Source organism: Fistularia commersonii, chromosome 6 (genome assembly GCF_037954325.1).
Source record: "Fistularia commersonii isolate RoL2024-O1a breed Wild chromosome 6, RoL_Fcom_v1.0, whole genome shotgun sequence".
Classification (NCBI taxonomy): Eukaryota; Metazoa; Chordata; class Actinopteri; order Syngnathiformes; family Fistulariidae; genus Fistularia; species Fistularia commersonii.
Window position 1 is genome coordinate 4,209,438 of NC_141289.1, and position 23,560 is coordinate 4,232,997.

Consider the following 23,560-nt stretch of genomic DNA (forward strand, 5'->3'; position numbering starts at 1 on the left):
AATCCTAAGCCATCCAGTAAGTTAAATTAATACTTTTAATTATCTGCAGATGTGAATAGCTGTATGTCTCCATGTGGGATCTTGGGATCAATTGGTGACCTTATCCAGGGATTGGCTCCAGTCTCCCCTTAATGGATATGCATTGTAGATAATAAATGAATGAAAAAAGACAAGGGAATTATCAATAGTTGACGTTTTAAAGGTCACATCACTAGTGCTTTGTCAAAACCCCTTAAAATCATTCCAATAAATGTGAAATACCATTAGGTCCTCCGAGAAGACTATCATGGACTCCCTGTAGTCCTTAGACTACATTTGCACTGCCTGCTATTGATAATATAACTGCAGATAGGAAGAATATTCTACATTTGCACAACAGTCAGTAGTCAATAAAACAATTTGCATCAGAGGCCAATATGGTCCTTTGTGTTAACTTATATAATTGGTAAGACTTATATAATGTCTGAATAAAGACTGTGAACATTAGATAAGGATGCAAAATGTCTGCATGAGAACTAAATATGGCTTTTCACAATGAGCTTGTTGCGCATGTCATCAGCAGCCCGATGGGAATTTATTGTTGCAAGCTTCATGTTAGCCAATCTGAAGGCCTGAAGCGGAATCAACCCGCCTTGTTTTGTTTATTTGTTTTTCTCTGCAAACAAGCCAATATTGTTTCCGTGCCGGAGTTTGTAAGATTGTTTGCGTTGGAGAGGAATAGGACTCTGACAGTAATGACTTTTGGAATCTCAGTGGAACACCTTCTCCACCAGAGCTTATTTTATACAGAGTTTGCAAAGCTGAAATCATCATCAGCACAAATCCATGTGTCATGACTAGCAACTTCAGTCAGGCTTAACTGGTGGCACAGCCGCCCTCAGCCATCCTCTAACTGTATGTATCACACTTTGACATTGTCACACTGCGCCATATCAATGTGTTTTTGGTAATGGTTGGGAAAATAAATAATTAAGAAAAACCAATTAGTCACACAGTGTGCTATTTAACACAGACTCAAATGTAAAATAATGGTCTGAATCTGACTTGAATGTTTTCTCTTGTATTTGTCACAGTTAGCTGACAACAAATTTTAGAGTAATTACAGGGATGGTGGTTCAACCCCTCATCCTGAATCAGCACAACACCATGTCAACCCATTTATGTCTCACTGGTATTTTAAGAATATTAACTGAAAAGGATTAACAATTTTGTTCTGTCTGGTTTTCAAGTGTTTAAACTGAAATAGAGTAAAAGTCTCAAAAGTTTTGCACCGTCATGCTGACCATTTACGCTTCTGAGTCCTCATATATGGTCATGGTTATTTGAGTTCTCAATATGCTATTGTTTACTTTCTTGCTAACAAAGACCATTTGTCTTTGTATACTGGTTGCAAAAGTGAGATGCGACAAAAATGTTTATCCCCCAGGAGGAAATGAATGTCAGTAGCAGATCCTCAGAAAGATAGCCACCCCTGTGTTCATCAGCCAAGTAGGAGCAGGTGTGTTGTCCTGCGGCCCTTCACTTGAGTAACTATATGTTATTAAACACCATTAAAATAACCCATTGGGAACCATTATCATTCGATAGTGGCATTGTGTTGAATGCAGGAATAACCCTGTTGTGTTGAATGCAGGAATGACTGCTGCTACAGCTGGGCATAAAACACAATTTGTGTTTGTGTATGTATGTGTGTGTGTGTGGGGGGGGGGGGTGTGCTTTGTAACTTTTTTTTCCCATGTTTGTGTTTTTAGTATTTTAGCATAGAGGACAAACTTTACAAACAACTTTTTGTTCCCCTTAAATCAATTAATATTATATATGTCTGTTCTTCTCCAGATCAGTCAAGCTTAAAGACAACATCAGATAATTTGTAGTTGACATTTAAAATAATGATTAAAAATGAATTATTCAAATGAAATTAATTTAATTTAATTTTAATGTATATCATTCACATGTAATAATATATCATTCAAATGAATTGTATTTTAATTAATTCTGGTAAAGGCTTTCATTATCAATACAATCTAAAGGCTTGTGATAACAGTCTTGATTCTCATATTTTATTCTTTATTTTAATCACAATGTGGTCTGGCCATTATGTGTTGTTACTGCTCTTTCTATATCACAACCTTTTGGTAGAGAGTTAAAATTAAAGTATTAGAAATCAGACATCAGTCATTCCTAGTCTTTTCAAACACAGATAAGCTGAGCAAGTGTCACTGTCTGATTGCTCTCGGCGAGATTCAGTGTCACATTTGTTTGACACAATAGGTCCAACAACCGAAAACAGTTTTGCAATGTTTTGTCAACCAGTATAACCAGTTGATGCATTCACCACCCCGCCAGGACTTATTGTATCGATTATCGTCCTTTATACGTCCTTTAATCAGTGACAGTGTTGATTTGAAGCAGATGGGAGCCAGCCATCAATCACCTTTATAAAGATGCTCGGCCCAGCGCATTAATTCAAAGTAAAAATTAAAATGAATAAATTAAATGAGAGTATTTTTTACATTATTGAGGAGCTGCTGAATTGTGACGCAAAACCATCAAAAAACTTTTTTTGTTAGGTGTCCTGTTAATCAGATGGCTACAATCCGAACAGAGCCATACATTAATATGAAAATCAATGTCCACCGAAAATGGTGATCAGCTCGGGGGAGGATTACTTTGCAAGTAGACGTGCAGGATCATGCTCATGCCAAAGGCTTCCTCCAGGCTCGGTATGAGATTCACGTGCAGTGAGAGAGTAACACTTGTAGGTGAGCTGAGCTAATCGTTATTCAGCATCGTGGGATCAGACGCATGTCGAACTGCGGGTTGTTGCTCTGATTTGAACCCTCCTGGATATGCATTGGCCTGGATGACTGAGAAACCTCACAGGCATTGCAGCTACTATATATCAAGTGGAATAACTTGTGACGCAAATATGTTTAAATGTTGATATTTTGTGCTTAAACTCTGCCCCGGTTACGTCCCAGAAGGAAACAGCGAGATCAGCAGAACAGGGATTTCAGAGGGTTGGGGCGGTTTGATAATAATAACTGCTGCGCTGCTGAAGCATGCAATGTTTGCGCTGAATTAGATCACTGTTTCCCCTCAAAGTCACTTATATCTGAAGGCATTTCAAACCCTAATCTCCGATGATCCCGCTTTAACATTTCATATCTCTTGAGATTACAATGCGGAGAAGTGTCCTCCCGTATCTCTGGTTCACATTTACATTCAGCAAAGCCAACCTGATAAAACCACAGTCTCCTCAGGGTGACGTTAGACGGTCCTTCGCATGGGGAAAATGCTCAAAGGAGACAGGTTTTCAGAATACCCTATTCTTAGTTCTTCTATTCTACTTTTTGTTCAGACCTTTGAAGAATCTTTAGAAATGCAGTTTCAAACATAATTACTGTGTTGATAGCTTTTTCTAATTCTTATTTTACCCATTGAAAAGATGGAAGAAGAAAGACTGGAATGCATTTAAAAAAGTTTCCCGTAAAAAAAAAAGTCCTAATTGTTCCTCACTCAGTCTTCTTTGTTGTGTCTTTCAGGCTTGTCGGTCAACCAGTCAAGTGACCTGTACAATGCCTCCTGCAACTTGTCCACAAATGACTCTACATCATGCACGTCAGTGGATGACGGCGCAGGAGGCGCAAGTTCCTACAAGGCCCTGGAGATGTTTTTCATCGCCTTGGTTACCGGATCTCTGAGCTTCGTGACTGTTACAGGAAATATTTTAGTCATGCTGTCCATCAAAGTCAACCGCCACTTACAGACTGTTAATAACTACTTCTTATTTTCTTTAGCATGTGCCGATTTGATCATTGGTGTTTTCAGCATGAACCTGTATACTGTTTACATCATCGTCGGCTACTGGCCGCTTGGGCCGGTCATCTGTGACCTGTGGTTGGCTTTGGACTACGTGGTCTCCAACGCGTCCGTGATGAATTTGCTGATCATCAGTTTTGATCGGTATTTCTGCGTGACCAAACCCCTGACATATCCGGCCAGGAGGACAACCAAGATGGCTGGGTTGATGATCGCGGCTGCCTGGATCCTGTCCTTCATCCTCTGGGCTCCTGCCATCTTGTTCTGGCAGTTCATCGTTGGACAGCGAACAGTCCCCCCTGGGGAGTGTTACATACAGGTACGATCCCAGCAGGTAAAAAACATTAAGGTGAATTAAACTCAACCCAAAAGATAATCCTGAACCTTCCATCCATTGTTCCATCTTCTCTTGCTTATCCGGAGTTGGGATTGGGGGGCAGCAGCCGGGGCCCACCTCCCTTTCCCCCTCCCTCAGAGGCCCAGACCTCCTTCTTCCCTTCCACATGGTCTTGCTCAGGCCTGGGCAACCTGTGGCTTCTGACCCACAGGCTCTTAAGTTCATGTTGAATTTTGTGTTTGTGTGTTTTTTACTTGTGCAATCACGTGCCGCTCCAGCGTTCTCCGCGCACAGCAAAAAAAAACAACAAACAAACACAAAAATCGACATGAACGTGACAGCCACATGTGGGTCAGGAGCCACAGGTTGGCCAGGCCTGGTCTAGCTCCTCTGGTAGGACCCGAAGGCATTCCCAGGCAAACCTGGAGACATAGTCTCTCCAGCGTGTCCTGGGTCTTCCCCATGGTCTCTTCCCAGACGGACATGCCCGAAATAACACCCCTGAGAGGCATCCAGGAGGCATCCTGACCAGATGCCCGGCCCATCTCATCTGGCTCCTCTCCATGCGGAGGAACAGCATGGAGTAGCTCTACTCTGAGCTCCTGTAACCCGGCCACCCTGTGGAGTCAATTCGGCTACTTATATCCGCAATCTTGTTCTTTTGGTTACTACCCACAGATTGTGACCATAGGTTACGATGGGCATGTAGATCCCTCGGTAAATTGAGAGCTTTGCCTTTTGGCACAGCTCCTTCTTCACCACGACAGAGTCCGCATCGCTGCAGACGCCGCACCGCTCCGCGTGTCAATGTCCCGCTCCATCCTTCCTTCACTTGTTAGCAAGAACCTGAGATACTTGAACTCCTCCACTTGTGGCAGAACCTCTTCGCCGACCTGGAGTGGGGATTCCACCCATTTCTGGTTGAGCAACAAGGTCTCAGATTAGGGAGTGCTGATCCTCATCCTGGCCGCTTCACATTCGGCTGCGAACTGTTCAAGTGAGAGCTGGAGATCATGGCCTGATGAAGCCACAGAACCACATCATCTGCAAAAAGTAGAGATTCAATCCTGCGGCCACCAAACCGTATCCCCTTGACACCCTGGCAGCAACTAGAAATTCTGTCCATAAAAGTTATGAACAGAATCTGTGACAAAGGGCAACCCTGGCGGAGTCCAACTCTTACCGGAAACAGGTCTGACTTACAACCAGCAATGCAGACTAAGCTCCGACACCAATTGTACAGGGACTGAACAGCCCGTATGATGGACACCCATCATACGGGCTGTTCTCGCGGGACATGGTCAAAGTCCTTCTCCAGGTCCACAAAGCACATGTAGACTGGTTGATTAAACTCCCATGCCCCCTTGAGGACCCTGTCGAGTGATTAGAGCTGGTTCAGCGACCGCGCCCCCAGTGGCTCTGCTTCCTCATTGGAAGGCATTTCAACAGGGTTGAGGAGGTTTCAGAGATATCCCTGCTGCTGATCTACAACGTTTCGAGTTGAGCTCAGCAGCACACCGCTGCCACTGTACACAGTGTTGATTGAGCACTGCTTCCCACTCCTGAGCTGCCGAATGGTGGACTAGAATCTCCTTGAAGGCCACCAGAAGTCTTTCTCCATGGTCTCCCCAAACTCCTCCCATCCCTGAGTTTTCTGCGATCAAACAATATTTATACCATTACTATTTAGTAATGGTATACGTCTAAACCAGTCAAGCGTCAATATCAAGTAATTTAATTAATTTTATTTACTTTAAAGCAATTAAACAGTTGTTTCCATTAAAGGCTTTTCATTTTAAATACAATCAAAAGGCTTGTGATGACAGTTATTTTTTAATTTTTATTTTAATCCCAATAAGATGCCCCTGCTACGTCACAAATTCCTGTTTAAAATTAGAGAGGCCAGAGATCACCAGTTGTTCGTACTTTGCTTGAGGATGGACTTGATAAGCTGAAGAAGGATAGTTATCTGATCGCCTTGGGGAGATTCAGTGACACATTCATTTGACCGAATAGGTCTAACAACGAGAAATGATTTTGTAAAGTCAAGTGGACAGGTAATCCTTTGCAGTATTGACTCACTGAAAGACAACAATGTCCATCGGGAGTTCTTCAATGATTTCTAACTTTTCTGACTGCCACTGGTGGAGTTGCAAGACCGTATGATTCAAGGTTCGGAGCGTTTTTTTCTTTGTGATCAAATCGTGCAGTGCTGACAGAGACCCGGGTAGAAGCTTATGATACATTTAAAAGAGCAACGTTCTTTCACTACGTGAAGCTAATTTCGAATGTACTGTAAATGAATGCTTACTTGTCAACTTGTAGAATCACACACTTTGATGAGTTTTCTGCTTTTATTAAATGATGAAAAAACATTTATTGACTAACAGTGCAGGTCGTCAACAGGGCTGAAAATCAGCTGGCGGGTGGTATTTTGTAGCACAGGTCTGTAAAATCTCCCAGGCCCAGTCTCCTTGGCGTGCGAGTGCGCACGAAAATGACGACCCCTTGCTGTTGAAAGAACAATTTGCAAAAGAAGGGAAACGTCCTTTTCTGAGATTGGCCATGACAGATTAGGTGTAAAGAAGCGCAGAGCGGCTCGGTCTCTCATCTCCATCGTCTTTGTACTGCTAGACAGCATTGGCCCCTTTTCTGCCCCTCTCTTGCCGAGGCTGTCCACGTTCCTGACATATCTCTGACTGATAAGAGATGAATCAAAAAAAGGCCCGTCGGCTCGTCTGCTCAGCTTTTCCTCTCCGTCTCCCCCTGCAGTTCCTGTCCAACCCCGCAGTGACGTTCGGCACGGCTATAGCGGCGTTCTATCTCCCTGTCATCATCATGACAGTCCTGTACATCCACATCTCCTTGGCCTCCAGGAGCAGGGTCTCCAAACACAAGCCAGAGAAGAAAGAGAAGAAGGGAATAAAGTAAGAATTTCGGTTGAAGTGACAAGGAAATATTAAATGCAGTTTTCACTTTATTTTTTATTTTGCCACTGCAAAGCAGACTTGTTTTCGTGCAACATGACAGGAAAGTGAAAAACACAAATAACACTGTTCACATCTTGTCCTTGTGCATAGAAATTGAATTTTGTGCATTTACATTGAAAATATTTCTGAAAAACCCACCAATGAAAGTTATTTATATATATGACAAGGACGATGTTGCTCAATTTCTTTTGCCAACTCAGATAGCTCTATTTTTATTAGGATTTTCACAAGAGATCTTTCAAATACTGTAAATTTAGACGTTTTTCTTGCTGCAAACCACAACTCATATACATTGTTTTTTTTTTTTATTTTGTCCAACTCGGTAAAATTGCCGCCCCCCCCAGCCATATGTCTGTGGAATGACAGTCATTCATGCATATACGTGCATGAATGACTGTCAACGCATACAGAGAAGAAGAATAAAAACAAGGTGCCGAAACATAAATATGAAGAAGCAGCAGAGCCATGTTTTTAATTTGCCGCAGAGTATATTATAGAAATACGTATGCTTTCATTGGAGCGTCCAGCAATTTGTTGGCTTATCTAAAGATGTATGACTTTATTAACATCGCTGGGCAATTTTAATTAATTTCCCAGAACTCCCAGCTTGATTAAGAGTCACTTGTTGAAGCAGAACAACAATAATGAGACCAGCCCTCAGGCGAGCCCACGCTTGACCCCTAAATTCAGCGTGGACTCCAACACCACCGCGGAGGAAGCGGTGAAGAACGGCAGAGTGGAGGAGACCAAAGCGGAGCAGCCGCAGGCACCGGCGCAGCCCAGTCCGGGGCTAACACAGGTACCCGCCACACCTGGAGCATTGCCAGAAGGCTCTGTTTGGTTTCTTCAAATATCGCCCCCTGTCTCTTCTCTGCAGGAGGAGAAGGAGAGCTCTAACGATTCATCCACAGCTTTCATTCCCCCGACAGAACCCAAGGGGAAGACCGTCAATGCGGCGGCACCCGAGGTATACAAACATACCCGTCACTTATTGTCAGTCTCGGGGATTGTGGGTGAAATTGAAGATGTGAATAAATGAGTTCACGATAACCTCAAAAATCAAATGTACTCAATCCATCTTTTTTTTTTTTGCTTATTTCTGACTCCAGCCCGACTTTATTTATTCAGATTTCGTACAAATATGAAAGGAGCCTCAAAACATAATGAAAGGCAGATTTCAAGAATAGAGGATCTAGCTAGGATCTGACAAATGTAATTCTGTTGATTTTAACAGCAGTTAAGTGATGGCCAATATTTTTTGTTTTGTTTTTGTTTTGTTTTTTGCTGACCTGTCCCTTGCTGTCATCATCCAGTGGATCGCAGGGCCATATCAAGAAACAAACTACTCACTCTTTCATTTGGCCAATTCAGAGTGTCCAATGGACCTGCTGCATGTTTTAGACTGGGAAATAACCTAGGCAGACCATACAAACACAGAAAAGACACCCTGTTGGAATCAAACAAAGGAGTGATCTCTGTGAGGTGGAAGCCCAAAATCTACTTGGATTTGGGGAAGAGATCCACCCATACGTTACTATCTTCCGAAGCAGGGAGACCCACACTTCCCTCTTCCCATCCACTTGGTCAAGATCTCTTGGGAGAATCCCAAGGTGTTCTCAGGTCAGCACATAGACATAGTTAGTCATACCACGATGTGAGCCTCATATTTTTAACCTTTACAAGGTTAGCAGAGGAGTAAATTGGCATCTGTAAAGAAATCAGGATGTGCTGACACTGTGGAATATGATCAAGAATGTGCATATTGGAAAAATGTTGCATTTCATGAATTGTAAAGACCAAGTGAGGGATGTGAACTCCAGAAACTTGCTGGATTTAATGCACATTTCAAGAAAAAAATTGAAAAAAGATCAGAGGCCGGGACAATTCACCGACTAAAATTCATTGGATTCTCTCCCAGGCTGCGACAAATCCCAACCCAGTAATCACGACAACGGCCAATCCTTCCGCAGCCAAGATCAACCCCTCCTCGAAGTGGTCCAAAATAAAGATCGTCACCAAGCAGGCTGGGGACGAGTGCATCACAGCCATAGAGATCGTCCCTCCTGTGGAAGGAGCTGAGAGACACTCCATCCCCATCAGTAGGCCCAGAACGGTAGCCAGGAAGTTCGCCAGCATTGCCCGGAGCCAGGTGAAGAGGAAACGACAAATGGCCGCCAGAGAAAAGAAGGTATGTCTGTGATATGGCCTCGTCACGGTCATTGTATTTTTGGTGTAGTTTTAGTCAGTGAGCTGAGTTTATATTTTAGTATCTCTGCTGTAGGTTATGATCCAAAATAGATGAATATGTTAATGGCTTGTTTTGACTAGAAGAGTCAATTTATTCCTGTTTTATGTTTTTTCTAAAGACCCAAAAGTGCAATCGATTTTGACTACTACTTCTTGAATATACCAGCACTTTAAAAAAAATTTTTTCCAGAACTATCCCTACCCAGTGTGGTGCCCTTGGAATGTTTTAATATGGCGCCCATCCCTCCGTCAGTGATTTACATATGCTTGCAAAATAAATCGGATAAATCAGAATTTATAAGATAAAATGTCACCCGCTTTACGTGCTTAAGAAATTACAAATAAATCCCCCCAAAATACAATTTTAAATACCCCAAAGTACCCCAGGCTGGAGAAAGGGGGGCTTATTTGGTACCATCATTTGAAGTCATTTTAATTGGTGAATGCTTTACATTTGAATTAATATGGGTTTTTCCATCTTAAGAGTCAGCAGTAACTAAGGCAGAATCTCAGATTATGAATTTAATTTGTGTTTATGACTCAGTTCGCAAACCAAAATGTTTGCACTCAAAAAACTGCAGCCTTTTAAAACTTTTTTATGGGTTTACTCTGTGGCAAAATACATAGTGCTGTAATTCTGGTGTTCTTCCTCTTATTGCCGGCACTTGGGCTTGGCCTTTCCTTCTCTAAATCATCAAAAGTAGAGCGTCTCGCATATGAGACCCTTGGAAACGCTATCCGTTAACACTATCTTCAGCAAGCTGTCTTCTATTAATCCAAACTAACTTCAACTTTGCTTTTTTTAACGTTGCATCTTTAGCCACATCCGCTGTCTTTAACGCATCTTTGTTCTTCAGGATTGTCCAGATGGTTGACTTAATCATGTCATAGTGCTTTGTGAGATATGCAATGCGAATACTCATCTCAAGTTTGGCTATTAGTTCCATCTTCAGATCATCTTCTTAACTTCTTATTATTATTAATGCCATTAGCACAAGCACTTGAAACCTTTTGGGAGCCAAAATGAGGAGTAGCTTACTAAAAAAAGCACAAAAAAGGCATTACAACATTAGAACACAACAATGAATGTTGTAAAGAGTAGCATGCGCAACTGCCGCTACACTACAACGCCACAATGCTGGGGGCCCATGAGTTTGTTGTTTGTGTGTTCATCCACCGAGGCTTGTTTGCAGGTTTATTCTAATTTTAATCAAAAACTAAGTTTGTTGGCTGATTATTTTTTTCCCAATTTTTTGTGGGACCTCCTTGAGGCCATGCTGGCCTTAGCATTTGCATTGTTGCCTAATGGGCCAACAGGCTTTGGCTTTACACTTTTTACTGTGTTTATGTACTGTTGTCTGGAGCACGTTCATGGTGTTTCTTCCGAAGCCGAGACCGACATTGAAATACACATTTTCATATTTTTTTTTGTTTTTTGAAGGATCTGACCATCTTCATAAAATATAGCATTATATCAAATGAACTCTGCCTTCAAATCCCCACTGGCAACAGGCACAATGGAATCTGATAATTGAATTTTTTAACATTTTGAAATTCATTCTATAAGCTTGATGAAAATCTTTCATGTTTGACGCAAACATTCTGTCTGACGCACGAAAAAAGTGGTTGAGTTCAAAGGTCAGAGGTAATTTCACAGTCATTATCAATGTGATGCCATATCATGAGTTATTCAGCCTTAATGCATCAGTGGCAATTGGAGCTTTTGGAGGGGATGTAAAGCAATTTGCCTCTAATTGTAGTCAGCGGTTGGGCTTGACTGATAAACAGCAGAGCAGCTCAAAACTACCTCGATTTTGTTATTGCGTTTCACATTTTACGCAGCGCTCGGAGGAGCTCAGAGCCTCCGACAGGTTTCCAGGGGAATCTGAGGAAAGACTGGGGACCATCAAAACATCATTATGACTCATCTTCTGGCCATCATGGATATTTCAAGGGAGTTCATTAGTTGTATGAGTACAACATGGGCAAATACAGAGTTCTTGAGAAAATGACAGCATTTCACAAATACAACATGGAGTTGTCATGATGGACTGCAGACATCTGGATTCAGTCAAAGTCCCAGTTAGCTGGCTGCATGAAATGAAAGTTAACCCTCTCCTGAAACCTGAGCAGTAGCTAGAACTGATTCAAGTCTAGAGATGTTATTAAGAACACTTATCAATACATATCCAGACTTGGAGATATTTCAACCCTTTCTTACCTGCTTGTTACTTCAGTATTCACAGGTGAGTTCAACCTGAGCACAGTTTACAGCAACTCAGGGGGTCTCACTGAGTCGCCTAGTGGATTGAGCAAACTACGTAAACTATTTAAGGCTGAGAATGGTTTTGGTTCTTTATTTTAAAAAAAAGTTGCAATAATTAACTGAAAATTATCTTAAAAGGAATCAACAACATTGGAAAGAAATCAAGTGACTCATCATAAGATGAAAAATAAACCAAAAAAAAACAAAACATCCTTCAAACAGAGATAAAATGCAAAGGTCAAAATAAAAAAAAGCTGAACTTCATTACATTATTCTCTGCATTTGTTTTCAGTTTACTTACGACTTTTCAGCAAGTGTAGACAAAAAAAAAAAAATCATAATCCACAAGGTTTTATGGCAAAACTGAAATTGTTTTAATCCTGTTCCCATCTTTTAATCGCCAATACTGATCTGGAATGTGTTAGATATTGATCGCGGACATAAAAAAAAAAAAAAAGCAGACACGAGGTCCAAAGCCCTGAACCCAAACTGAGCCGACTGCTGTTGATTTGCCACAGCAGCTCATCCTTATCAGGTGGATGAGTCAGCTGACTGCTACATCGCTGTTTACCACTTCCCTAATTCCTCCCCCATTGTAATCTGGTGTCCCTTCATCTCCCACATATGTACATGCACTCTAGCGATAAATTGTATCATTTTTTTAAAGACATAAACGTGACTGTCAGCTACAGTGTGGGGGAGGAGGGGAGGCATTTGGTGAGGAGGCTCAGTTAATGCCATAGTAGCAGGATCTAATAGTACACAAAGGGTACACAAGTACACAGTTCTTTTAAATGGCAGTTGCACGAATTGGGGGGGAACACAAAATCCCGGTCAGGTTTAAAGAAGGTGTCTGACCCAAACGCAAGGACGCTCAGGAGGTAGGGCGCCTTTAGGGTTTTATTGACGAGAGCTGTGCTGGGGCAGGGTTGTCTCAGGAACCAGGGGCGACAGAACCAGGGGCTGGCAAGGAGAGGAGTTGACCATCAGGAACTATGAGCTGGTGAGGAAATGCTAGACAAAGAATACAAGGGGGTAATAAACAAGCAAGGAACAACCAACAATCTGGAACCGAGGGGCTGGTAGCAGGCTCCTCATATCCTCTGCTTGATGAGGCCTGATCAACTGCAGCTTGAATTATTCGCCTGGTCAATCACTGGTGATGGGTGGGGGGCTTTGAGGGATGTATCCAAGATGAATGAGGGAGGCACCCGAGATCGGTCCTCAGGGCCATGGCCCTCCCTATCCAGGTATTGCCATCCCCAGCAATCAATCAAGAGCTTGGCCACCCTCAGGTGCCTCATGTCCACCAACTCATCTGAATGGAGCCAGTTTCTCCCCTAGGTTGAGTATGCAGGGTGCCCCCCAACATCCTGGGTGGGTGGAGGGGGCGTAGAAGGAGGGCACAAGGCACTAGCATGGACATGCTTGAGCTGGGATACATGGAAGGTCGGGCGAACACAGAGGCAAATCGCAGAGGGGTTGATTACAGACTCTATCTCAAATGGGCCGAGGAATCAAGCTTCCAAGAGGTGAATTTCAAGGGAATGTCACGAGATGAGAGCCAGACTCTTTGCTCAGGTAAATAGACGGGAACAGGAGTCCACCTTCAGTCAGCAAAGCGGCGGTTTTGCTTAGAAATGCGCCTGCAGTGACGGATCAGTGTTGGACTGAAGTGGTGGCAATCTTCAACTCATCTGCGGGGAAGAGTGATGGTTTGTAATCCAGGGACGCCTCGAAAGGGGACAGAACAGTGGCAGCAGAGATGTGTGAATTGTGAGCATATTCAACCAAGGGGAGAAACTGGCTCCATTCAGAGGAGTTGGTGGACGTGAAGCACCTGAGGGTGGCCAAGCTCTTGATACAGATTAATCCGCCCCGTCTGACCATTGGACTGGAGGTGGTAATCCGAGGTGAGGGAGACCCTAGCATCGAGTACGAGGCAAAACTGCCTCCATACCTGGGAGGTGAACTGTGGTCCATGGTTGGATGAGAATTCTTGGGGGATGCAGTGGAGGCAGAAAATATGCTTGACTAGATGGTGGTCACACCCTTAGAGGCAGTAAAGGACAATGACAAAGTCGATGGAGTTATTTGACCAGGTTCTCTTTGGAATGGTCAAAGGTTGAAGGAGTCACGCAGATGGTCGGACTTGTTGTGTGTGCAGAACAGACATAAGGAACATAGTCCCTGATATCCTTCTGGATTGACGGCTACCAGAAATGGCGGCTTATTAGGGCAATGGATCGGCTGATACCTGGATAGGCAGAAAACTTGGAGGAATGGACCCAGTAGATGAGACGAGGGCGGACCAAGGTGGGGACTTATGTCTTGACGGGTAGACCAGTGCCAGGGTATGGTTGGCAACATCTTTAATGGGCCAAGAGAGAGCCCCAACGGTGCAGTTGGGCGGCAGGATGGAAGCTGGGGTCTCTGTAATCAGAGAACTGACGGGAAAGAGCATCAGGCTTTGTGTTTTGGGCCCATGGACGATTTGAGATGGAGAGGTTTAACCGGGAAAAGGAAGAGACCAGTGGGACTGACGAGAGTTAAGATGCTTGTCAGACTGTAGGTAAGCTAGGTTTTAGTGATCAGTCCAGACTACCAGTCCAGTCCAAACAATGCCAACACTCCTCCAAAGCAAGCCTGATTGCAAGAAGTTCCTGATTCTCCACATCGTAGTTCCTGTTGGCTGGGGATAACCTGTGAAAGTATGACATGCAAGGTTGAAGCATTCTAGAGTCTAAGCGTTGGGAAAGGACTGCGCCGACCCCTGTCTGAGGTGTTGACCTCAAGCACAAATTGCTCGTGGGGATCAGGCTGGATGAGGATGGGTGCCTGGGAGAAGCTCCACTTCAGAAGTCCACAAGAAGGGGGCCTTCGTAGAGGTTAGGGTGTTCAGTGGAGAAGCTGTTTGGCTGTTATTCTGAATGAAATGGTGGTAAAAATGAGCAAACCCTAGGACCCTCTGGAGTTGTTTGAGTGTTTGTGGAATTGGCCAGTCCAGGACTGCTTTCATTTTTGCTGGGCCTGTACAAAGCTGTCCGCCCTCCAGGATGTAACCGAGAAAGGCAATTGAGGGATCTTAAAACTCACATTTATTGGCCTTAATGTAGAGGCAGTTCTCCAGTAGTGGCTGCTGGGCCACTTGTACATGCTTATGTTGGTCCAAGAGAGACTTTGAACAGATGAGAATGTCATCCAGATAGACAAACAAAAATGCTCAGACAGTCACGATGTACATTGTTAATCAGGGCTTGAAACAGCTGGGGCGTTGCAAAGGCCGAAGGGCATGACCAGCTGTTTCTTGGGTCTTAAAGGCAATCCTCCATTCGTTTCCCTGGCAGATTTTAAGTAGATGGTAGGTGTTGCAGGAGTTGACCATGGAAAAACCAGTTGCACCTTGAGCAGGTTCAATGGCTGACAACCTCTGTACAGTCTACGGACTACAGTCCTCTGTAGTCGAAACAAGGCTGGAGCGTGCAGCCTTTACCTAGAGAAAAAAATCCTCCCCCCAGGGGAGATGAGTGGTGGATAATTCCTGCAGCAAGTGATTCGTGGATGTTCCTCTCCAGGGCCACCCTTTCCAGACAAGAAATATACAGCTGACAGTATTGTAGCGGTGCCTCAGGGAGAAGACTTATTGCTCAATTGCAGGGGCGTTGAGGAGGAGGACAATGAGCCTTCTCTTTGTTCAAGACCTGGCTGAACTCATGATTCTTTGGGGACAAGTCAACTGGGTCAGCTTTTTCGGGATCGGGGGAAGCAGACTTGGCAGGATGGCACTCTGCAGGCAAAAGGATTGGCAGTTAGATGACCATGATTCAAACCTTAGCTCAGACCAGTTAAGGTGCGGGTTGTGGTGCTGGAGTCAGTTGAAGCCAAGGACAGTGGGTGAGTGCAACGTGGGGAAGCATAGGATGTCTGTTCACGTTGGTTTCTAGAAATTATCAACTCTAAGGGCTTGGTTTGTGGGTTATCTGAGGTAAGGCCCTACTGTTTGGGGCAGAAACATTCAATGGTGCAGGCAGAGACATGGGTTCAGTGTTGGACTGCTGGACCAGAGAGTGATCGATCAGATTCTGCACGCAAATCCAGTGTCAATGAATGCACTGAGAGGGTGTCGCGAATAAAATCAAGAGTAGCAGGGGGCATGAGTCGAGGTACCTGTTCTGAGATAGCTTACCAGCCTTCCTGCATCTTCTTGCAAGCCCTCTCTCCTTGGTGGAACAGGACAGGAGGCTACAAAATGACTAGAGGATCTGTTGTAGAGCCATTGTTTAGATAGTATTCGCCGTTGATGTTCCTCCGGAGAGAGGCGGCACCAATAGACCTGCATTGGTTCTGGAACCGGAGAGAGGCGGCACCAATAGACCTGCATTGGTTCTGGAACCGGAGGGCTAGGGCTTCTGGCTCATACAAGGGAGCAGATGTATCCGCCAAGGAGTCACAGAGGGCGTGAAAAAAAGCACTCTTCAGCACGGGAGAGTTACAGCCAGACACAGTAGCAAATATCCCAAACTCAACGGCAAAGTTGGAAACAGTTCACTGACCCTGTGTGAGCATCCCGAGATTGGGTGCGGTGGTCAGGATCCTGGCTGATGGTCAGCTTGAACTCCTGAAAGAATTCCTTGAAGGTGGAAGCAAAGCAGGATGGGTCCTGGAACCGGGCCTCGTTTTGTCTTATGGCCTTGTCAGAAAGGAGATTCAAGATAAACGAAATCTTGGCGTTGTCATAGGAGAAGCAATGTGGGAGTGATTAAAGGCCAGGAGGCACTGTAGAAGAAATCCCCAACAGCATCCAACCTCTCAAGAATTTCTCGAGCACAGGTGAGCTAACATCCCAGGAGGTGGCGAGGACCTGGGAGACAGTTCAAATTGTAGTAGTTTAATGTGCAGTGCTGCATTTAAATTGCAGAAAAGAAGAATGAGTGTCAGCTGTTTAGATTCTGATGGCAGTCGGGTCGAACGAGTTCTCAAGTCTTGTTGTTCTACATTTCACAGTCCTGTATCTCTGGCTGGAGGGTAGGAGTATGAAAAGTCCATGTTGAGGGTGGGCGTGGTCCTTGGCAATGGAGGCAGCTCTCTTGTGGTAGATGCTCTACAGAGAAGGCAGTGGGGTTCTGGTGATCCTCTCTGCAGTCTTTACCATTCGCTCCAGGCATCTGCGGTTCAGAGCACTGGGGCTGCTGTGCCACACAGTGATGCAGCTGGTCAAGATGCTCTCAGCAATGCAGCTGTAGAAGTTGCTGAGGATCTTAGGCGACATACCAAACCTTCTCAGCCTCCTCAGGAAGTACAGCTGCTATTGAGTCCTCCTAACCATCTGCGTGGTGTTGAGGGAGCAAGTGAGGTCCTTGCTTATTTGTATACCCAGGCATTTGATGCTGCTCAACCTCTTAACCCCAAGACCTTGGAGGAGCAGAGGCTGAGGAGGAGCAGAGGAACAGAGGCTCCTCTCCTTCCTTATGGCCACTGTAATCTCCTTGGTCTTGTCTGTGTTGAGGGTGAAGTTGTTGTCCTCACACCACTTCACCAGACTCGTCATTTCAGTCCTGTAGGCTGTTTCGTCTCCGCCAATGATGTCACTGTGGTGTCATCTGTGAACTTCAGGATGGTGTTGTCCTCATGGGGGGCAACACACCATTGTGGGTGAACAGGGTGTAAAGGATGGGCCTGAGGACACATACCATATATATATATACACTGCTCAAAAAAATAAAGGGAACACTTGAAAAACACATCCTAGATCTAAATGAATGAAATATTCTTATGAAATACTTTGCTCTTTACACAGTTGAATGTGCTGACAACAAAATCACACAAAAATGATCAATGGAAATCATATGTATTAACCCATGGAGGTCTGGATTAGGAATCACATTCAAAATTAAAGTGTAAAAACACACTCCAGGCTGATCCAACTTTGATGTAATGTCCTTAAAACAAGTCAAAATGAATCTGTGTTGCTTCCTGAGTGGACACTATGATTTCACAGAAGTGTGATTGACTTGGAGTTACATTATATTGTTCAAGTGTTCCCTTTATTTTTTTGAGCAGTATATATATATATATATATATATAAATATATTTGTGTATGTTTCTTGTGTATATATATATGTATATACTGTATATATATATATGATGAGATGAGATGAGAACAACTTTATTTATCCCGAAGGAAATTGTTGTGCCAGAGTTTCAAGCAAAAACATAACAGTAATAGATAATAGTAGGAAGGAGAAAAATGAGAAATACAATAAAATATAAATTGTCAAGGTTAAGGTTATCAAGTGTTTTAAGGTCTTAAGTACAAAGATTTGAAGATTCCCTGCGGCTGAGGGAAGGGGAATTAAAAAGTCTGATAGCCTCGGGTAGGAAAGACCTCCTGTGGCGTTCAGTGGAGCTCCTTGGTGGTATCAATCAACGACTGAAAGAGCCCTGACAGGATGTCAGTGTGGCCTGCAGGGGGTGATGGACGTTGTGCATGCTGCTGAGGAGTTTCCTCAGCATCCCTCTCTCTCTGACACCTGCACAACAGACTCCAGCTCCACTCCCAAGACCGACCCAGCTCTCCTGATGAGCTTGTTGAGTCTGTTGGTGTCAGCTGTCTTGAGCCTGCTGCCCCAGCATACAACAGCGTAGAAGATGACGCTGGACACCACCAAGGTAAAACATCTGCAGCATGGTCCTGCAGACGTTGAAAGATCTGAGCCTCCTGAGGAAGAACAGGCGGCTCTGTTCTTGAAGATGGCATTGGTGTTCAAGGTCCAGTCCAGTTTATTGTCCAAGTGGACATCCAGGTATTTGTAGGTGTCCACAATGTCCACTTCTGTACCCCTGATGGTGACCGGATTCAGGTGGGTCCTTTTTTCCTGAAATCCACCACCAGCTCCTTTGTCTTAGACACATTGAGCTGCAGGTGGTTCAGTCCACACCACTCCACAAACCTGTCCACCACGCTCCTGTACTCCTCCTCCTGGCCTCTGTTGATGCAGCCCACGATGGCAGAGTCATCTGAGAATTTCTGCAGGTGGCAGGACTGCGAGGAGAACCTGAAGTCTGAGGTGTAGAGCGTAAACGGGAAGGGAGACAGGACCGTCCCCTGTGGCGCCCCGTGCTGCTCACAATGGTGTCTGACGGGATGTTCCCCAGCCTCACATACTGCGGCCGACCTGTGAGGTAGTTGTTGATCCAGGCCGCGAGTGAAGCATCCACCTGCATGTCTAGAAGCATCCTGTTCAGCAGGGCAGGTCGAATGGTGTTGAAAGCACTGGAGAAGTCAAAGAACATGACTCTCACAATGCTCCCTGCCTCCTCAAGGTGGGTGTATACTCTGTGCAGCAGGAAGATGATGGCGTCTTCCACTCCTATCCGGGGCTGGTATGCGAACTGCAGGGGGTCCAGCGAAGGTCCGACAACAGTACGAAGTTGCCTCAGGACGAGCCTCTCCAGCGACTTCATGACGTGTGATGTCAGGGCCACTGGTCTGTAGTCGCTGTGTGTGCTGGGATGCTTTTTCTTGGGCACTGGGACCAGACATGAGGTTTTCCACCGGTCAGGGACAACCATCTGGATCAAGCTCAGGTTAAAGAGATGTGTGAAGATCCCACACAGCTGAGAGGCACATCTTTTCAGCACTCTGGGGCTAAATCCGTCAGGGCCAGGGGCTTTCCTGGGATGAAGGCGACTGAACTCTCTTCTCACCTCCTCGGCGGTGAAGATGGCAGGAGGGGGTGGAGAGAGTCCCAGTGGGGGGCAGGAGGGCTGAGGTGTTGACGAGACATCGTACAGGGAAGCAGAAGAGGTGCATGAGCTAGGGGGAAAAGTCTTAGAGGTGAAGGGGGGAGGGCACAGGGGGAGGAAAGTCCTGAGCAGAGCTGGAGGGAGGGTGGGCAAGGGCTTCTTCGTCAAATCTATTGAAAAACAGATTTAATTTGTTGGCCTCATGCAGGTCTCCTACCATCATCTAGCTTCCTTGTTTTCCATGGCCAGTGATGGTTTTCAACCCACTCCACACCTCCCTCATGTTGTTCTGTTGGAGTTTGCTCTCCAGCTTTCTCCTATAACTGTCCTTGCCCTCTGCGATATTCTCCTTCAGCTCAGTCTGCATACATATATATATATATATATATATATATATATATGAAGCATAAGCAGTAGATAATGAATAAATACGCATTTTATATGTATTGTTCCATATTGTTAGGAAGCTTATTCAGCGGTAAAGCAAAAGAAATGAAAAAAAATTGCGAAGAAGACTTTTGGTAGTGTTTTTGCCAAATGTTCACATGCAATTTTTGACTATTAGCCTGGCTGGCTTGATAATTTATTTTGTTATTGTTCATTGAGGGGCTGAACTGTCAAGTTGTTGCTAAAGATATAAATGTGGATATGCGCATACATATACCTGAAAAAACCCAAATAATGAAATTTAAAAAGAAATGTGTTTAAGACACTTTACTGGAGTCTCCCGCCTCTAAAAGGCAAATGGTTCAGCATAATAATGTTCTACTGAGTTAAATGGAAGCTCCTTTTCATTTCAATACGCACCAAATTGATTTTCAGGCCGCATTAAAGTGGGCTAAAATAAACCTTTGTCTGCCTGGCGCGAAATATCTGATCCCCTACTTCATTTTCTCCCCTCTACTCCTTCTATAGGTGACCAAGACCATCTTCGCCATCCTTCTGGCTTTCATCATAACGTGGACGCCGTACAACGTCATGGTTCTGATTTCCACTTTCTGCCAGTCCTGCGTGCCAGACACAGTGTGGGCCATCGGCTACTGGCTGTGCTACGTCAATTCCACCATCAACCCTGCCTGCTACGCCCTGTGCAACGCCACCTTCAAAAAGACTTTCAAGAACCTGCTGTTGTGCCAGTACAAGAACATCGGCACCAGATGAGAAGGAGAGAGAAAAGCAAGAGAGGGGTCGAGGTGGGATCAGAGGGATTGGAGTACGGTGAAACGGTGAATGATAATAGGCAAGGGTGGGTGCATTTAATGGTGGGGCTCATGAGAGGCACCTGCAGCGGAGAAGCAGTCATGCTTACCTTGCAAATGATGGCCGTCGTCCCCATTGGTTCTGAATGTGAGCGTGAAACGGGGGGGCCATTAAACCGCCCAGCTCCCCCTCCCCTCCCCCTTCCCTGTGCCCACATCCCGCACAGAACGGGCAACAAAATCCGGAGTCGGAGAGACACTGGACGGTTCATTAGGCTGAAGTTTAAATCTCCCTTCGGCATGACTATGGGGTCCAACCTGGGACCACAGGTGCAGTTAGGACTGAAGATTGGCGGTTCACAAAAAAAACAACTAAATATAATTTAAATTTGGGAAGTATTCTGGCATAATTTAAACTGATTTTTCTGATTTTTCTTTTTTGAAGTTTATAAGTGGACACACCTTTTGCTAAATGCCAAAAAATCTGGCATTTGGAGTTTTTAAAAATTGGGACAATAGGTTATTCAAATAATAAATATTTTTGTTGATTTTTTTTTTTTTTATTTAGGTAGTGATTACTTTTCCAGTTCATTCCGATTGTTCAGATTTTTTTGAGGCAACTGTCTGATTTATTTATTTATTTATTTATCTGTTTGTTTTGAAGTACTATTCCAACATTGCCAATGCTCCTATGAAATTACAGAATTAGACAGTGATTTTTTTTGTCTTTTTCTATTTAATTATGAGGTAAGTGTTACAATATATAATTTAAATATTTGGCAAACTAGTCTCAGATCCTGACATTTCAAACCACGACCACTGGGGTGGGGAAAGGGGTGGTGGGACGAATAGTGAGCCTCCAGTTCAAACTGCGCCTGTGTGTTTGATCTAAACTCAACGAATTATCAACATCGACTCCCCTTGAAAATCAGTTGTTTATGAAAATGCTGGGATGAAACTCACAGCCGGGCTGTCATTGCGATCCAACATTTGATTTAATATCAACATTTGACTACTGTAGCAGGCAGCTAGGAAGGAACGGGCACAGAAAATGAAGTACAAAAGAACAGGAAGGACACGAAGGAGTGAAGAAGAGGAGGTGAAATCGCTGTCAACTAATGAAGAAGAAACTGAACAGCGACACTCAGATGGAGGCCTGTAATCTCAAGGACATGGTCATGACCGAAGGTTGGACCGGAATACATTCAGAGGGATCTGGTGTTCTGAACACTCAGGTGGTAAACCTGCGAGTAGCTGCAAGACCCAAGATAATTCTCCAAAGGCTGACAAAGATGCTACTGACACAAATAATTTATATGTACACTCAGAGAAATTTGACAATGTGTCATAACCGAAGGAAATCAGAAAGAAATCGCATTAATTTTCCTTTGGCTGATGACCTCCAGGTTCCGTTCCTCCACATTGACCTCCACAAGGCCAGTCAATAACAACATAATATAAAAGTAGACTTAGAAAGTACTGTAGATGGTAACACCTGCGGCTACCGTACTGAACATCACATTCATTTTGGCATGAGAAGCTACATTAGCATCTTCGAGCTAGCTAGTTGCTAGCCAAAACCTGTTTCAGTCAGGTCAGCTGACTGTACAGCTGATGCTGGTGATAGCTGGTGTCAAATTCCTTCAGAAAGGAAAAAAAATCTAAACATTTTCCTCATCAGTTTTAGTTTTTAATGGAGAACCACAACATAAATATTTTTTTCAAAATTGTGAATAAAAACAACCTCAAAACACTCACAAGAGTTTGATGAGCCAGGAAGGTAAAATGTGAAATTCCCCAAAGGTTTCCTTAAAATCTGCAAAAAGAATCCGAAGAATCTTACTAAAAAAAATATGAAAATAAGACAGATTATTATTTTGTTGTTATTGAAATTATATTTATGAAAGATACACTGAAAAAAAAAATATAATACAAGGTGGAGTGGAACGTCAAGGTACAATATATAAAGGCAGTCTATAATCAAAAATCTACAGTTAGCTTTTTCTGAGTTCAGAAAGCCCACCACGACACACATACACACACAGATACACACAGACACACACATACACACACACACACGCCTTTTTAAAAATTCCTTTTGTGGAAGCTCTGACATTTTTAATTGAGTACCGAACTTTTTTGATACTGCTCCGATGTTACCGAGGCCCATGTATGTGGGAGGGGATTCTTTTGAATCCAATATATTGAAGACAAAATGCATGACAGGCCGATTGGGACGAGACAGACACAATAGTGAGGAGGAAGGACAAGTGGTAGAGAATTGTGTAGGTGGAGCAAACTGAGAGACACTCAATATAATGGGACTTCATCAGATGGAAGGACCAAGTATGTGGTCACCTTGAGCAACAAGAGGAACAGAAAATGTTTTTTTGAAAGGAGGAAAAATGAAATTAACATTTACTCCTGATTGTCACACAAGCTAGAAATCAATCATTTAACTGAAAGGTTGCATGAAACAAGACTGGCTAATCAGCTGTTTTCCAATTATAAATTGGCAATTATTTTAATAATTGTTTTCTTTCTTTTTTCTTGATCTCAGCACATTAATTCAGAGGAAATGAATTTCAAGTAAAATGTCAAAAGTAAAATGTTCATAAGTTTGCTGTAAACTAACTACAAGGATTTCCTAAAAGTAAGTAAATAAATCACATAGATGTGATTTATTGTCTGTGTGACACAGTAAAAGTGACTTTACTGTTCTAGCTCAGAAACCTCTCAACCATTCAAAACAAAAAAGAGATTGTTTCAATGTAATTTTCATTTTTTTTATTTAATTAACAATTATATATTAGGAAGATTAACCAGGGAAATACAGTGATTTATTAGATACATAAAAATTCTGTTGAATCTGTCATGGACAAGCTGACAGATGAGGTTAGACAGGAATCTCCATGGACCATGGTGTTTGCAGATGACATTGTGATCTGTAGTG

General features: G+C 43.7%; 1 protein-coding gene across 1 annotated transcript in view; it reads left to right on the top strand.

Annotated features, from left to right (window-relative positions):
- The window catches only part of chrm4a (cholinergic receptor, muscarinic 4a), a 53,497-nt gene extending 31,065 nt beyond the window's left edge, over positions 1 to 22,432 (top strand). The window contains exons 2-7 of the mRNA XM_086147797.1: positions 3,546 to 4,141; positions 6,932 to 7,086; positions 7,747 to 7,948; positions 8,027 to 8,116; positions 9,068 to 9,337; positions 20,324 to 22,432. Coding sequence (XP_086003923.1) covers positions 3,546 to 4,141; positions 6,932 to 7,086; positions 7,747 to 7,948; positions 8,027 to 8,116; positions 9,068 to 9,337; positions 20,324 to 20,569 — 1,559 coding nt within the window. The 3' untranslated portion in view covers positions 20,570 to 22,432. The remainder of the gene's footprint in view (positions 1 to 3,545; positions 4,142 to 6,931; positions 7,087 to 7,746; positions 7,949 to 8,026; positions 8,117 to 9,067; positions 9,338 to 20,323) is intronic.
- Positions 22,433 to 23,560: the final 1,128 nt, after the last annotated feature.